At 45.0% G+C, this 18,443-nt stretch overlaps 1 protein-coding gene across 2 annotated transcripts in view; it reads left to right on the forward strand.

Annotated features, from left to right (window-relative positions):
• LOC138292041 (E3 ubiquitin-protein ligase TRIM39-like) overlaps positions 1-18,443 on the forward strand; it is a 77,223-nt gene that overhangs the window by 20,323 nt on the left and 38,457 nt on the right. For both annotated transcript variants that reach the window (XM_069230372.1, XM_069230373.1), the window contains exons 4-7: positions 597-619; positions 10,947-11,062; positions 16,345-16,365; positions 16,464-16,490. In XM_069230372.1, coding sequence (XP_069086473.1) covers positions 597-619; positions 10,947-11,062; positions 16,345-16,365; positions 16,464-16,490 — 187 coding nt within the window. The remainder of the gene's footprint in view (positions 1-596; positions 620-10,946; positions 11,063-16,344; positions 16,366-16,463; positions 16,491-18,443) is intronic.

Genomic DNA, 18,443 nt, shown 5'->3' on the forward strand with positions numbered 1-18,443 from the left:
CATCAATCAGCCTTATGGGTATCTATGAGCAGGGCAGTCGTCTGTTTTCCTCTTCTTCACACCTTAAATGGACATGATTGCAAAGTTTGGTTAAGAAGTGGAAAACATAGGAAAGCCCAGGAAATAGGTGTAAAGGGCATGCAGAATCTGGATATGAGTCTTTGAGCAGTTTGAAGAGTTGGTTTACTATGAGATTTGGACCAGGTACTTTTTCTTTTGCTGTGTTGTTGTTTGTTTTTGCAATTTCACATGTTGTTAACCAGTTTGTAATGGACTTTTCTGATGTCACCCTACAGAAGAGTTGCATCTTTAGAGAAAGGTCTATCCTGCTTTGAAGGCAACCTCATGTTTTATCTTCTAGTATCTGCAGGACAGCAACATAATCTTTGAGACAGGACTTATTTCAGACACAATATAAATGCTAATTGGATTTTGCTTAGCTCTTATGTACTGGTTTTCTTGGAGTATCTTTGCAAAGTGCTTCAACCTCGTTTTTAGTTGCTGTTCTACAAGATAATACACTGTTTATTACAAACATTTAATGAGTTGACTTTGATGTTAAAACTGATTACTTCCTTTTCTGTCTCCACTTTTAGGAAGTAAAGAACAACTTGAGCAGGTACGAATTTATTCTCAATCAAAATTTGACCACAGAAGAACATTAGGAAACATGGCAATTAACACTGAGTGCTGAGCCGATAGTTTGTTTTGCATACTATTCATTTCTATTGATGACACTTAACTGAGTTATCATGCAAAACAGTGGCCATCTTTAACTAAATTTACCCTACACATTAGACCATTACTGTTTGAGCATGGTCTAGAGCTACAGGTATAATACATGGCAGTATACTGCTGTTGAATCTGTACTCCATACCATGTTTTTGCTATTTTTGGAGCTGAGACAATTTAAATATAACAGATCGCTCCCATGCTGGGAGTCACCAGCTTAGAACTGGTTTTGATACCCAATACCAGAGATAGTAAAATGTGGTGATAGTAGAACCATGGTTATGAATTTTTGAAGTTTAAGTTTGAAAATAGCACCAAAAAGTGTGACTGTATTTGACAGGGACAAATTGAAAAATGAAGGCAAACCGCTCTGAAGCGCAGGTAAGATACAGCAACCAGGTTCACCCCAGTGAAAAGTTTTACCTTCGACGATAGTCTTTGGGATGGAAGTTGAAAATCTGCAGCAGGGCATGGTATCAGGCTGTGGCCAAGGAGAGACGAGGTCTCTGTGAACCAGTTAACTTTTGGTGGGAAAGCTTTGAGCAGGGAAATTTGTGCCCAGAGAAGGTCCCTCACTGGCTTGTTACTTTCGCACCTTCGTTGCTGCAGAGTGTAAAGGGAGCAACCTGAATCTTTGGCCCAGAGGTAGTGCACCTTTGTTGGGGTGATAAGTTGGTCCCAGTCCCCCATCGGTTTTTAAAGCAAAAAGTTGTCAAAAAGTTTCTGAATTCCGGTTTCAGGAATCTTTAGGAAGAGTTTACTTTGGCACCAGGCAAGGTTCCAGGACCTTGGGGAAAGCTGTTGGGGTAAAAAGACTTACTTCAACACAGGCCAGCAGCAGGATCCCAGAGGTGTGGCTATAATCATGGGCAATCCCTCCTTTGTGATCATGCCGAACCAGTTCTGGGGCAGCTTCCCCTTCCCAATTGGGTTTGGAGGCCGGCTGATTGGGATGACAAAGGAAGGCAGGCCTGGGTGTGAGCTACATCTGCCAGTGACAAGATAGACACCCTTTGAAACTTTGAAAGGTGCTGGGCACAACCCCAGGCTATCCTCCTCAAGGAAGTAAAACACCTCTCCACACACAACCCTTTTGTCCACTGCCTGGGAGCAATCAACATCTCACCACAGGGGAGGTGTTTGCCAGTTAGATGACTCTGGATAACGGCAGAAAAGCACATTTGGCTTAGGCAGCAAAATGACAACTTTTCAAAATTGTAATTTTCAAAATAGTAATATAAAATCTAACTTAACCATCAAGTTGGATAATAAATAACTATTAAAATAAGCCTTTTGGGGCATGGCGAAGATGGCAATGTGAGTGGCTGCTTTTCACTGAGGCTCCGCTCTCACATGGGCCCATCGACCGTCATCCTGCATTTTTTCACCCTGGGTGTTGCCCTAAGAGCTGGACACTCACCCTCCATGGGGTGCTGCCCTGTCTTTGAGAACAACGGTTTGTGATTTACCAGGGCTGATGCCTGCAGACTGCCTAAAGCTACGGTGGTGAGGCCTACTCCATGCGGAGAGCCTGTGGCTCACTTTGCCGCAGGTGAAGATATCCTGCCCTGCAGCTGCGGCCTGTTATGTGCACCCTCTCTGTCCCCGGACGAGAACAGTGAGAGACTGGAGGGCCGAAGGCGGTGAGGGACTGAGCAGCGGTGGAGGCTGCCCTGCTGATTTGCCACTGACTGCAAAATTGGAACACAGCCAATGGAATGAGAGGTGCTAGACGTGCACTGGGCAGAGGCTGGGGCCTCACACAGCCAAGATCATAGAAGAGTGCGCTGCACTCCACCATACCTGCAGACATCAAGGAGCTGGTAACTGGCTAGTGAGGGGGCCTGGAGCTACTGGGTGATCGGAGGTGCGAGCGGTCATGCGGAAGGCACTGAGTGCTCCCCTGAGTGCTGCTGCTCTGGACAGTGGAACGCTGCCTGATGGAGAGCAAGGAGGCATGATAGCGCACTGCTTTTGGGAAGGCTTGGCTGCACATTGCTTGCCAGAGTGGAGAGGGGGTTGAGAGGAGAACCCCCATCCTGAGTAAATTGTGACTTGAGGTTGCTGAAGGTTAAGGGAAGTTGTGGGAGCCTGAGTCAGTACATGAGGTGCCCTAAATGACTCCCAGTTGACTGGGTTAATAGAGAGAGGTGGGGGAGGCACTGAGTCTCTGCAGCCTCTGAGCTCCTTCCGCCCTGCAGGCTTGGGTCTTCCCTGAAGACAACTGAAGTAGCGCCTGCTCTCTGTATCCCCAGGCCTGGTTGGGCATCTGCACCAACGGTGAGGTGGGCTCCTCCAGATTGCCATATGAATACCATAGTTCATTCAAGGTACATTACTTCTGCTCTGCACCCTTGCTCCTGATTGCAGGGGTCTGTAACTGGTAGGGTATGGTTAAACCAAAGCCCTCTAAGCCTCCGCCCCCCCAAAAGATGATTATCCATATGCTTGCCGTCTCCATGATGCCAGTGGTCTCTATCCGTCAGCTGGAATGCACACTGGAGAAGCACAAGCACTGGAATAACATTCGCTTCTTGGGCTTTCCTGAGAGGGTGGAAGGTCCCAACATGAAAAACTTTCTCAAAGACTGGCTGTCGCAAGCAGTACTGGCCAGCCGAATACTCAAGTTTTTCTCTATAGAGAGGGTGCATTGTGTTCCTGGGTATCCCCCTGCCCCAGTAGCCCCACTGTGCCTGGTGATTGTACACCTCCTCAACTACAGGGACAGGGATATCCTCCTGCAGTTGTTCCGGTTGAAGGGCACCTGGGCCCATAATGGGAGCACCATTACAGCGTATTTTGACTACACAGCTGAGATCCAGAGGCACTGTAACACGCTTGGAGTGGTGAAAATGCATCCATGACGATTGGGGCTGTCACATGCTATACTTGTCCCTGCACGGCTCAAGGTGGTGGATGCTGAAGTAACTCACTACTTCCTAGGGGAGTCCTGGGCATAGTTGCGCACTAAGTGGGTGCAAGATCAGCCGAGGCCGAAGACCTTTGTGGTTGGTCTGACGGGAAGCCCAGATGCCGCCACTGCCCATGCAGACCTGTGAAATGCTCCTCAGAGGAACAGGCGGCGCAAGAGTGGGTGCAGATAGTGGCTGAAGTTTGATTACATGGCACAAATCAATTCTAGGTGCAGGACCCGGACACCGACCAGGACTCCGGAGCGGACAGGCCGGAGTTGGCAGACTCCGATGGACAAATCCACCACTGTCTCAGTGAAATCTCCTCAACGAGAGATGCCAGTAAAGTGACTTGTGGGGAGTGGTGGGGGTGTGAAATGTGCTCATGGGGCACCCAGTGATCGTTCTTGACTGGGGTTAATTTTGGGGCATGCACATTTCATTATTGGGCCTGCATGGTGTTTGTCTGTAAGCACTACCTGGCCTTGAGGATTGTACCCACTCTAGACTGCTTTTTCATTTTTTTGGCTGTTTAATATAGCGCAAGCTTGACCCAAGGGTATTGAAGTGCTTTACATGAGCACGAGTTGCATTACACAAGGACACACTCATTTTGGTAGGCAATTTCCCCATTAAGTGATTGCCCATGCGAAGCAATTGGGTAGGTCCTCAGAGACTTCCACAAGGACTGTTCAGAACAGAAGATACAGTTTGATTTCTAACTGATGCATAGGAGACGTTGTGGCACAGTGCCTATTGGTGTCCAAGCCTGGGGAGTGGGTGTTCGGGTTCTGTTTATAGTTTTTTTCTACATTATTCACAGGGACTGAGTGTTGAGGTGGGAGGGTGGGGATGGTGTGGAGTCTGTTAGAATGAGAGCAGGGGCTGAGGGTCCCTTGAGCTGGAGTGACACACACTTACCAAGGCCACCACATATAATGCACTCACATGGAACAATAGACGTATGGCGACCCCTGTACGCCGCCATCGCATTTACACATACCTCAAATGCATGTGTATACATGTAGCTTGTAGCTTGTCGGCAGGAGATATATCTTACTACCACTGAATTAGAAAAATTGGCCCACCACTGGAGCGTACAGGTGTTCGGCATGGGGTCCTCGGCGTATGCCAGAGGGGTGATGGTATGAATTGTCACAGGAGTACCGTATGTACAACACAGAACAGTGATAGACCTAATTGGTCGCTATGTCTTAGTTGAGGGGACATTAGATGGGTGCTATTTGTCGGTTATCTCCCTTTATGCCCCTAACATGCTCCAAGTTGACTTTCTGTTCACACTGTCTCCAGCATCACTTATGAACCCATAGGCTCCTAGTTTATGGGCTGAGCCTTCAATTGCATGCACATGACTGATATGGATAGATCTGTGGTCCCCCCCACTTCCTGGGATGAAGGGGTTACAGACAAACAAAATTTTTAACACTGGACATCAACAACACAACTTTATGATATCTGGCAGTTGGGCCACCCTAGGGATGCTGAATACACATACAATGCTCCGGGACACCAGATCCATACTAGACTGTATTATATGTTTTGCAATACCGAGTTTTGGCATCAAGTGCAGGCCTCAGATCATAGACCCCTGAAGGTACTCTTTTCGCTGGAGAGACAGTAGGGCTGCGATTCCAACCTGGCGACAGCAGATAGAAGCCTTTTAGATGCTATGTATATGGACACTATTAGCACCACTATATTTTGAGGAAAATGAGGGTTCAGTGACAATCAAGGGTGTGGAATGGGATGCCATGAAGGTGGTTATAAGGGAACACTGAATCAAGACCTCGTGGGAGGAACGGACATCACTTCTTTAGATTGTACTGATACTGGAGGTGCGCTTGCACACCACTGAACTGGAGGCAGTGACAGTAGTTGAGGCTCAGGTGAGATTGCAAGACCTAAGAGGACAGCAGAGGGAAGCAGCACGCCACCTTAATAATATTGACTATAAGGCCACACTAGCTCGTCAACATTTGGAGGAGGATAAACTTGGCCGCACTCTGGCATAGCTGCTGCACACTGTGGTGCCTAGGAATGTCATTGGGGTGATTTGCACTCCCACGGGTGAAATTGCACGCACTCAGATGGAAATTTGAGAGGTTTTCGAGCATTATTATGAGGTGCTGTACTCCCCCCACCAGGACCCTCTCCCAGATCACCTCTGGGAATATGTTACTAGGGCTGCCCTCCCCACCCCGTTTCCCTGCAGTTCCAGGAACTAGAGCAGCCACTGCAGCTGGAGAAACACAGTCCGCGATACAACAGATGGCTCGCAATAAGCTCCAAGGAACAGAAGGGTTCCCTGTGGAAGAGTTCTTAGGATGCTTGCAATGTATCAAGTGGTGCATCAGCTGTAGCAGCTACCAGAGTCCCTGAGAGAGGCCTTTATAGTAGTGCTGCCTCAACATGGCTTGGGCCCGAGGAGGTTAGCTCATATCGCCTATTGTCAATGTTGAACATTGACTATAAAATTCTTAGAAAAGTGCTGGTCAACCAAATGCTCCCGATACTTCAGACATTGGTCTACCTTGACCAATGTGGATTCATTCCTAACAGAGCTACTTATTACAACAAAAGATGGTTGTGCCACATTATGGGCATGATAGAGGGAACCCATGGCCTCCCAGTGGTGGTATTTTTGGACTTCAAAAAAGCATTTGACATCCTTGGGTGGTCATATTTAGTGATGGCCCTAGAGTCACTGGGGATGGGGCCTGAATTTCAGAAATTGATAAAGTTGCTTTATACGGAGTGCTGAGCTAGGGTACAGATGGGTCAACAGATTTCTAGTTAATTTGCCATTGGTAGGGTAACACAACAGGGCTGCTCATTTTCCCCTGCATTCTTTGCCTTGACTATGGAGCCCCTGGTTGCTCTGCTGTGAGTGAAAGGTCTTGAGTGGGGTGTCACAGTGGGGTCTCATTGGCTTGTGGGCTTCCTGTACGCCTGATTTACCTATGAGATCCAGGGAGACAGTTGCCTGAGCTTTTCTCTCTACTGGATGGTTTTGGGGACATGGTGGGTCTAATCGTGAACTGAGGAAAGTCTTGCGTCTTCGCCGTGCAGGGAGTAGATTGGGAAGATGCTAAGTGGGGCGGTTACTGATCGGCTACCCTGGCGGTTTGAAACGTTCCAATATCTTTGGGTAAATATTTACCATACAGATCATGATCTCTTAGACGGCAATCATGGCAGGGCTTTGACCTCTTTGCTGCAATCCATGGGATTCTGGACACACCTGCCCCTATCTCCTATGGGTTGAGCATTGATTGTGAGAATTATAGTACTCCCACACCCGTTTATTTCTTTGCCACAGTGCCATTGGTCTCCACTGGGGCCTTCTTTGGGGATCTCTGGAGACTGATGTCTTAGTTTGGGGCAGAGCACGTAGCCATTACTACACTCCAGTGCAACCCTGATAGAATGGAGCCTGTGAGTACCTGATCTCAAGCTCTATTTTGCGATGGCACAGTTGCAGTGGCCTGTGCGGTGGCTGGCTGGTGATGCAGTGGGCGAGGGTCCTTTGATCAGGGAGGAACTGGGAGGTAGGGTATTACTGGAGTCGCTACTGTTGCCCAGAGGCTAGGCAAGGAGACTGGGCAGATTGGCACTTACTGCGAGGGGCTGTTGGAGCAAGTATATCCAACCATGGAGAGGTGCTTCGCATTACGCCCTGCAGCTGCAACTGTAGAGCATGACCAGACTGAGAGCTTTGTTGGAGGTACATGACCCAGGGTTCAGGAGGGAGGCAGAGGTGACAGAGTTGGGAGACCTGTTGCATGAGATGTCACTGCGCTCCTTTTCAGATTTTCAGGCTGGTTATGACAAAGGGGCTGGCCAATTCCCAGCATGTAATGCCAGTGTCCTAGAGATCTTGAACACCTGAGGGGTGGGTCGGGAATCTCCACCGTTACATAGTAGACTGCAGTGCATATTGACCTGTGAGCTGGACCGCAGAGCAGTTACAGCATTGTATGGGGCACGTCAAGCTGCGTCAGCAGATCTTAAGACGCGGAGTAAGCCCAGTTGTCACACCTGACTGATAAGCAGTGGTGGATGGCACTTGATCAGGTTAAACCTGTGTCCTGGATTGCCCGACTAAATTTACGCAATTCAGTTACCTTTACCACACATTCCTCATGCCACTCTGTCTACATAGGATGTTCCCTGGGCTGGCCCCAGTGTGCCCTAGATGCAGGCTTCAGAATGCAACTTTTTTAAACATCGTGTGGGATTGCCTTTCATTGACCTGAGTATGGGAGTAAGTCATGGGGCATGTGTCTGCGGTGACAGAGGCACAACTTTACCAACACAAAAGGATTATGGACAGAGTGCTGAAACTTTTCAAAAACTCACCCCAGTCACAAATCTGGGTTTAATCTATTGTTCTTTTGCTCAACATGCCACCCCAGTTTGGACCCAGCCATATGCAAATCATTCTTGACCCTTTTCCCCATGGTAACAGTCCAGCCCGAACTGCCAGGCCAGGTCCTCCCTAGACCAGAAACAAGCATCCTGGGACCGGTTTCAGAGTATCACCCTTCATCAGCCAGGCTAGCTTGAATCCAGCGGCACAGTGAGCAAGGGACCCACGTCTGGGCATACCCTTCCCACTTAGGGTAACTTTAGGAACACAAATGGATGATGAACGAAGTGCTGAAACTTTTCAACCACTCACCCCCAGTCACAGATCTGGGTTTAATCCATTATTCTTTTGCTCACCATGCCAAGCCAGTCTTGACCCTGTTCCCCATGGGAACAGTCCAGACCGAACTGCCAGGCCAGGTCCTCCCTGGACCGGAAAAAGCATCTTGGGACCAGTTTCAGTATATCATCCTTTATCAGCCAGGCTAGCTCGAATCCAGTGGCACAATGAGCAAGGTACCCACGTCTTGGCATACCCTTCCCACTTAGGGCAACTTTGGCAACACAGAAGGATGATGGACGGAGTGCTGAAACTTTTCAACCACTCACCCCCAGTCACAGATCTGGGTTTAATCCATCTTTCTTTTGCTCACCATGTCACCCCAGTTTGGACCCAGCCATAAGCAAATCAGTCATGGGAACAGTCCAGCCTGAACTGCCAGGTCAAGTCCTCCCTGGACCAGAAACAAGCATCCTGGGACCAGTTTCAGGGTATCACCCTTCATCAGCCAGGCTAGCTTGAATCCAGTGGCACAGTGAGCAAGGGACCCACGTCTAGGCATACCCTTCCCACTTAGGGCAACTTTATCAACACAAAAGGATGATGGCGCGAGTGCTGAAACTTTTCAACCACTCACCCCCAGTCACAGATCTGGGTTTAATCCATCGTTCTTTTGCTCACCATGCCACCCCAGTTTGGACCCAGGCATATGCAAATCAGTCTTGACCCTGTTCCCCATGGGAACAGTCCAGCCTGAACTGCCAGGCCAGGTCCTCCCTGGACCAGAAACAAGCATCCTGGGACAGGTTTCAGGGTATCACCCTTCATCAGCCAAGCTAGCTTGAATCCAGTGGGAGAGGGGTCAAGACTGATTTGCATGTAGCTGGGTCCGAACTGGGGTGATGTGGCAAGCAAAATAATGATGGATTAAACCCAGATCTGCGACTGGGGGTGAGTGTTTGAAAAGTTTCAACACTTCGTCCATCATTTTATTTTGCGATACTACAGAGGTATAACTGCCATTCAGTCTTTCCTATTGTCTTCTGGATGTCACATGATGCACAAAATACTGTAAATATTATCTTACATTTGCTGACCTGGCCATGGCCTTTTTTAAATGATTGATTGCTATGTTGTGGAAGGCAGTCCAGCTTCCATCGATTGACTGTTAGCTCTGGGGTGTACTAAGCGTGGTGAAGGCAGAAGCTGATGCAATGGCTCAGGATACACAAACAATAGCTGGGAGGGGGCAGCCACCACATGGGATGCTTACATAATCAAGATCCAGGACAGACTGGATGCTCGCATGTGAGATTGAATATGGACCAGTGCGCAGAGAGAAGGGTGGAGACCCTCCAGGACACTTCTGCTCCGCCCACCCCTCCCTCACTAACCTTCATCACCAGATGGTGTGAACTTTGAGGCATTATACTCCATAACCCGCCCCCCACCCACAATTTCAAATGCTGTTAATTTTTTCTTTATGTTGCAATGGTTAAGATGTCCAGTCAGTTGGGTTACTGTTATCGATTTGAATCGGTCTGGTAAGCTATGGTATTACACTGGCTCACTCACTCCGTGATGCAGGAGCTACTATTCACCGGGGTAATGTGCAGAACATGTGTAATACACGTGGCTCTGTAATCGGTGGGAATACCACACAAATCATGGTTATTTCTAACAGAAACCATAGAAAGTCCTTACTTAGACTTCCCCAAATCTGATGTCTTCTACTTTTTAAACTATTTGATTTTATGATTTCAACATGTTTGCCCAATGACTTACTTTCCATTCATTTGCTTCTTCAATCCTTTCCTTATATACCCAACTACTCATTCATATTTCAAATGAGATTCCTCATTTTTCATGCATTGCTCTACAACTACCATTCTTAATAGTGACAACTTAGTCATCTCCATTGCAAATATTTTCAAGCATGCAGCAGTGATCACTTCCTGTCAAATTCGTAACCACAGTGATCTCTCTTTTCAGTAACCAGATACCAACCCTGCCCACTTGTAAGTCCTGAAGTTCTTTAGTTTCTCTGCAAATAGGGGCTCCTGTGTCACCATTTTCCCCCCAGAGACCTCTTCTATTTCTGATAGGGCACTCCTCACCCTGGTGTGTGCATTTGCATAACAGCAGAGGTCTTTTTCCATTTTTACCCCATAGTATCTCCTTCCTCTCACAGTGAAGGCCACCATCCCATTTGGAAGTTGAAAACGATCCATTTATTTCACAGTCAGTCCTTCTCACAACCAATTTTCTAATGGCTTTGCCAGTTTCCCTCTTATAAATTTATGCTGCAATACACACCTCACAAAGGAACATCTCACTCCAACTTGAATTATATTTTTTGTGGAAATACCATAAATTGACATCTCTTGCTTGTGAAGAGATCTGCGAAAGAAACTTTGATCAGAATACCTGGAAAACTTACAGAATGCAGATTGCAGACACCAATTTCTACAACTATTCCACATACCTCAGGGAACTATTTCAAATACTGCACTAATCTTGCATCTCAGAATTACTGTAACTCACAGTATTAGTAATTCAGGGTTCTGGATTACCGATGCATTGTTCTCACATTACTTGAAATGAGTGCATAAGTTTCACTGATTCTTCTCCAGATGTGAACATTTCAAAAATCATACGCCAGAAGAAAATTCTCCTGAATTGGAAAAGAATCTGAAGAGCTTCAACCAGCACTATCCCAACCTGAAGAAGGCATTGTTAAGGGCCAGAGGTAAAATTATTGATGAGTTTTTGTGTGCAGAGAAAGATAACAATCACTATTGCTGTCTCTCTTGAAAATACCTTTACTGGTGTCAGATTTTCCTTTTTTTAAATCTCAAACAGTTCGTTGAACCTATGATCATCAGCTCCTCCATCTTACAATTGATGTACACTTGTTTGACAGTCAAAGGCTTACCCATGTCTGACTTTGAAAGACTATGAGTGTCAGCATGGGGATGCCAAGATAGAAGGTAACCTTAATTAAGATGACCCAGAAGTCAATCAACTACTGTGACTTGCACAGGCAAAAATACCAAATTCTGTGGGACTGAAGAGGAGTGGTTTCCTATGCAATATATATGATCTCTATCCAGTGCATTGGGTTCTATTTTTGGAGACCCATTAGAAGATAGCTCCCTTGATGCCTTCTAGTTTTCACAGGTGTCAGAACAGCACCTGATTACTGATGGTATAAATGGATGTTGATAGGCTCAAATACAAATGATGAAATACAGCAGATATCGATAAACTTGGGACACATTTACCAAACATATTAAGGCCTGCAGTTCATGACTAAAGGCCTGATTTAGAGTGTGGCAGAGGGGGTTCCTCCAATACAAACGTGACAGATATCCTGACTGCTGTATTACGATTCCATTATAGCCTATGGAAATTGTAATACGGCGGACTGGATATCTGTCATGTTGGTGACGGAGTAACCCGTCCATCAAACTCTGAATCAGGCCCTTAACTCCTAAGATAAACAAGGTAGTTCTAAAGTGACAACCTTCTTACTTTAAGAGATGTCTTCTTCTCCAGTACTTTGACTAAAAATGTGAAGTTGGATATAGGACCAGAGAGGGTGAGTGCATAAACATCAGGACATACTAACTTCTCTTCATGAGTGAGCAAGCCAGTGGATGTTTGTCACCAACTTCTGGTCATAGCCTCCAGCAACCATCAGCAATTGTGCATACGTATCCTAAAGAACATTGAGATGTTGGTTCCAAGTCCATTTCGTCCTCAATTTGAGAGTAAGGTATATGAAGATACAGAATTAACTACATTTCTGTGTGCAGATGGACCATTGATTTATGCTAGGCTACATGACTCACATATGAATGGCACCTTATCAACGAGCAACAAGCTCCCTCACTCTACAGTCTGACAAACCCCCCATATGTACCGCTTGATCACCATCTTAACGAGATCCAATCAGCTGTTTCTTTTCTAAGCAATCATCAGAGAGAGGTCTAGCCCTGAAGACCTCATACTTGCACCCCTTGATAGGTACCATAGTTGGTGCAGTTGCTTGGCCCAGACTCTGCTTAGGCTGGCATCACTTGAACATTTACGAGAAGGTGGGGTCTCTACAGTCACAGCTTATAGCTGTAGGGTAGAGTAAAAAGCACTTCTTGATCTGAACTTTGTATAAACTGAGACAACTGAACACTATTCAGTAATCAGCCCGTATGCTAATAAACCCTAGAACATTGGGGTCCAATGTAGGTCCAGTGGGAGCAGATTTTCAGAATCACCACATAAAAACACTTACAGTCAATTAATCTCAGTGGAATTTATTTACATACCAACTGACATGGACCCAGCCCTTCTGGACCTATGCTGGGCATCTCATCCCAAGAACATTGTGGCCAACACCAATCTCCTATGGCTGGATCAATGTTTGAGCATTATCTTTAATAACCGCCTAGGTTTTAATCTGGAGTCAAAGACATCTCCAATACGAACCCGCCCCATGGCACTACACTGGATTTTAGACATAAACCTCACCCAGGCCTTACTGATTTGGCTGTTCTACCTAGGCCTTTGCTGCCTGTACATCTTCCGTCAGCAGCAAACAAATATTTGGTTATCCAAAATGGCATTGACTGTGGGCCCGCAGAGAAAAGAAAGTGCCAACTTAAGCGAGGCAGCAGTGTCAGACCACAGGCAGGTAATAACTCAAACAAAAATTCTGCAACTGACTGTCAACAGGCTGATCTGTCTCAGATCCCTGCCAATGAAGTTTTAAATATTGACTAGGACTTTGTCTTGGACAAATTTAAGACAATTGTAGTTCACTGCATTACCCCATTGGTGGACAGATTGTGTAACCTAGAAAATGCTGCCTCTGAACTAAGTTTCATGTTAATACTAATGTGCACACCCCTCTAGACTCTGACAACCCCATGGCATTGAGCTCCTGTAGGGGATCAGGTAAGACGTTTGCTGTTAGCACCCCTGGGTTGGTTCCTTGCCCACCACAAATTGATGTCGATGTTGTTGATGCTGTTGTTACAGATTCTCAGATGTCCATTCCACATGCAGGAGACACTATGAATCCTTTATTTGAGGGGCAGTCCAGGGGGGCTCAAAGGGCTCTATCGCCCTCTCTGGCCAGGGGATAAGTGTGTGTTTCCAGTCTGACAAGCGCCTGCCTTGCCTAAGTTTGCCCTCTGAATGCTGTCATATGTTGCCATCATGTTGAGCGTTCCACAGTTGCCCCGAATTCTGATGAGCTTACCTCCCAGTTGGAGAACAAGCTGTGTCACTAGTTAAACCGCAACTCAAAACTTAATATCAATTAATATAATGACATCCTTTTTGTGAGGAGGGTTGGGTGGGTGCTCCCCACTTCATAGCATTTGAGGAGGGATTTTATTGTGATCACTTGTAAACATCCAAATTTGGCCTGCTGTTTAATCCATTTTGTTAATAAGCAGCATTGCTTGGTTGAGGGCATTAACATTCTCCCATAAGGATTTTTCTACAGACAACCAAGTTTGCAGACACGGCAGTCTAGACTCCCTCCATTGGTATGTGAGATTGAGAGACAATTTCTGCCCCTGTCAGATCTGAACTGCTACGACTGGCACCTAGAAGTTTCTTCTGGAGGCCCTGACGGGGTACTCAGTGACCTTTATAAGGCTAACATCCAGTTATAGGCCCCTCTGACCACTAACCTCTTAAATGTGTTTTAAATGTGTTAGTTAAAATCCCTAATTCGTGGAAAACTGGTATCATTGTACCAGTGTTTAGAAGGGGAATAGACATGACCGTCGGTGCCACAGATCCATTTCTTTATTAGATTCTGTAGTTAAAATTGTGCCTGGACTTTAATAAAATTTGCAGGGCATTACCGAGGTTTGCCGCAAATGTTGGCAGTATACCTATTTTACATTTACTGGAAGTGTATAGCATGAAGTGCTTCCCTGTCTTGACCTACAGTGCTGCTATTTGGGGTAACTGGGACTGCTCGAAGATGCAGTGTGAAAGGAATTTCTGCTGTATGAGGTTGTTGGGTCCGCGTCCTACTAGTCCTATTTTTTACATCATGAAAAATTGAAACTAGGCTATGTTGAAGATTTTGTTAAACTTGCTTCGCTCCTTTTATGAACAGCGGTTTTGAGTAACCAGCCCACCCCCATCATTGGGTAGACCAAGCTTGTATTTTTCTCCTCATCCGGTAAATAAAGGTGATAATGAACAAATTATATATCTATTCTTAAATGGCACTCGGAAGCAAGAGAGAACATGGCTTTGGAAAAAACAACTTTGAGAGAATATTTGATCTCTCCCTTGTAAGAAACCCATGGGAAAGATCTGTTCTTGCAAAATTTCGGATCGGCTCAATTAGATCGCATCTTTGCTTTCCACTGGGCCAATTTGACCCTATCTCCATACTGGCTTTCCCTTTCGATGGTAGCTACCCGCAGACATTAGAGAATTTTGTTCTATTTTTCAAGTATTATGACCCCTTTCGGTGCAAGTATTTGTTTCCCAGTTCTTTAAACTCAGGGCTTTTGCCAACAAAGACCGGCCTTTTTATATCTTCAAATGCTATCTGAGATGGCTGTTTGTTTTGCTTTTGAGGCTTTTTTTAAAAGTTCCCTCTCTTGGCAGAAAATAATGCAATTTTAATATATTCTAGGTTTTAACTTAACGGATGGTGCTTTTGTTATGAATTTTATTGATTGTATTTATGCTTGATACTGTTTGATATCCTCCTTGTGGCAGGTATGTATGTTTAATGTCCCACTTTTAATGTCTGTATTTTATCACTAATGAGTATCTATGTGTGATACATCATATTTCTTTTATGTAGTTATGTATTTTCTCTGCGGTATCCTTTTATAAGGGTCACTTAATTATTATATGTATTGTCTCTTTTTCGTTGTATTGGTCTTTCATGCTTATTTTAATAATCGAATATGGATTTCTCTGTATCTATCTCTCGCCTTCTTTCTTAATGTTTGATGTTCATAAGAACCATGTGAGATCAATTTAAAATGATTGATATAAATAGGAATTATTTACATAGTCAGTAGTTATCTCGTCCTCTGTTCTTGTATCACTGTAGGGCGTTCATGATTTAGAACCATAGTGCAGGTGAAACCCTATAAAAGGACAGGGTCTTGCTTCCAGGCAGTTTACACACAAGAGTGAAATCCATTCTAAGACATGGCACAATGATCAGTCACATGCTTATTTGACTTCTCCTTAGAACTACTCGGGGTGATACACAAAATGTTACGGTGAAGCAGCATTGCTTCTGCCTTTTAGAGATGCACTAGCGGCTCTCTGTTCCTCGTGTAGGGAGAACCTGAAATATTGGCCTCACACAACAATGTCTTTGCACTACTGCTCTGGCCTTTTTAACTCAGAGCTAGAAGCGGGCTTTTCGATTTAGCTAGGGCCATAGTTGTGCACCTTATTAATCAACTGAAGACGTACTACAGTCATGTCTAGGCCTCTAGGAAGCCATAAATGCAGCCTGTACAAAATCCTCTTTTCGGTTATCCGACTCTTTATAAAGCTCTCCATTGCCTGGGACAATATTGAAACCTTACACAAATATTTCCCTTTTGTGGGAGTGCATAAATGTTGTAAGTAATATCTAGTTGTTAGTGTATATGTTATGTTGATTTGTATAGCGTACTAATCACCCAAGAGGGTATCCAGACGATTGAGAGAGTATCCAGCAGCTATATAAGGAAACATCTAACTCCTCTATCTCTGCCTCATTTCTGGAAGGCAACTTTAGGTCCTAAAGAAAGGTCCCGCCAGGATAAAAGGACATATTTAATCTTGTTTTATGAACCTAAAATTCCAATGTCTATTTTATGATGACTGCAAAGGCACAAACATCGAAAAAGAGCAGCCAAAGACGATGAATGCGGGGATGTAACTAGAGAACCATTTATGATGACAACGAAAGGAAAATAAAAGATTAGGATTGCATCATATTACATAATATATGTGCTAACATATTTTTTTTATTTTTGAAACCAGAAACATTTGTAGCAGAACTGGGTAAGTTTACCTAACAGTGATTATTTGACCAATTTCTGTGTACTCATATTCTTTTATTTACTGACTTTACTGACAGTATTTTTGTCTCTTGCGTTTAGAATGGAAAAAAGCACAGAGATTTGCTGGTGAGTTAACATATACTTTATGCAAAGTGCAGCTATCAGAGCATCCATTGAGTGCGGTAAAGAGGGCCCTACCTCATCTCATATGATGTGACACACATTCAACAATGTGCGGCCTATCATAGCATATCTGTTCAGGAAAGCATATGGTATCGACCAAACATTATTATACTAAACATTTTAAGCATTGTGCAGCATATGGGAGCACCTGTGCAGTGAGAAGATGGGACATATACTCAGTGGTCGCCACTGTAAATGTCAGATGGGGAGGAAAGCGGGAGGAGACGGCGAGGAAGTGAGATTAACAAAAAAAAGAAAGAAAAAACAAAAAAAGTACCTTTTTCGCTGTTACTCCGACTCCTGCCGCCTCCTGCTGCCACACTCCTCTTCTGGTGTTCAGGCATTCACTGGGACAACAGCTCAGCCTCCCTGCAGTCCTGGTGCTGCTTTCATGCAAAAGCTAACATGAAAGCAGCATCTGGATTGTTCTGAACAGCAGTGACTGCTGCTCACACACAGCCCTGGGGTCTGTGCAAGCTGTGTACATAGCTGGGCTGAGGAAACTTAAGTGCACATGCGTGTTTGGCAGGTCTCTGAAGGCTGGCTAAACACACATGCGTACTTAGGTGCACTCTACCCACCAGCCGTGGCCCTGCCCCTCCCTGTACTGCTGGCTGAGCCAGTAGATGAAAAATAAAATGATAGTGTAATTACAGTTTTTTTTTCATCTCATGGCTCTTGGCCAGTGGGGCGACACTTCTCCCCCATTGCGAAGGAGCCACCTCTGCGTATACTTAATTTGCTGATATTATACACCCTCAGTAATGTTCATCTCAGACCATCTGCAGTGAGAGTACAAAGTGTCTGGTCTCCGATTGAAATACGCCAAAATCAATGTGCAGCATACCAGGGCATCTCGCCAGATACCATCTCGCAAAACTGTACATTGCAAGCTATGTTTGGAACAACAGTGCATTTGCATCTATCTTATGATATTATACAACATGCAGCATAAGGAAGCATAAGTAGCAGCATGGGGCATCTGCTTGATCTTACGGTACTATACAAGGTCGACAATCTCAAATATCAGTGCATCACTGCAAAGAAAGCTTCAGGTATCTACATGATCTCTTGAATTTATACACTGCCAGAAATATGTATCATAACACAAAATTTTAATCTTTGTTATTTTATACGCTGTCAGCAGTATGCAGCACACCTGTGCAGTGAGAAGATGGGACGTACTTCATCTGCTGATATCATATAACCTGAATAATGTGAATATCACATGTAACTGGTTTGGAAGTACGAAATGTCTGATCTCAGACTTTTGTACACTGTCAGCAGTGTTCAGCATACTGTTAGCAGTGTTCATCATAACAAAGCACCACTGCAGTGAAACCATGGGGTATTTACCTGATAACTTCACCTTATAGACTATCAGCAGACTGTCAAATATCCAAGCATCACTGCAGAGAGAGCATAAGGTATCTACTTAATCTACCTATTCTCATGAATTTATACAGGGCCAGCAATGTACAGTGTAAGAGAGTATGGGTGCCTATGTTATGATCTTATACACTGTTAGCAACATGCAGCACACCAGCGGAATTCTGCAGGGAGAGCATGGTGGTCTACTTGATCTCCTATTATTATAAAATGTCTACTCTGTGCAAAATGTCAGTTCATGTGCAGTGAGAATATGGGTGGTCTACCTGATATGAAATGCTCTGTCAGCAATGTGCTGGGTCTCTGAGTGCCTGGAATGACAGCATGGGGCAGCTACCTAACGTTCTGCTAGTATATGCTGCAAGCAGAGTACAGCATAACAGATGTGCTCTGCAATTAATGCTTAGGATACAGACTTCTGCTGCAATATTATGTATTTTCAACAAAGTGCTTCACATAGTATCTGAAATGAGATGATGTGGCACCTAACTGATCTCATGACATACA

The sequence above is a fragment of the Pleurodeles waltl genome, chromosome 4_2 (assembly GCF_031143425.1).
Source record: "Pleurodeles waltl isolate 20211129_DDA chromosome 4_2, aPleWal1.hap1.20221129, whole genome shotgun sequence".
NCBI lineage: Eukaryota > Metazoa > Chordata > Amphibia > Caudata > Salamandridae > Pleurodeles > Pleurodeles waltl.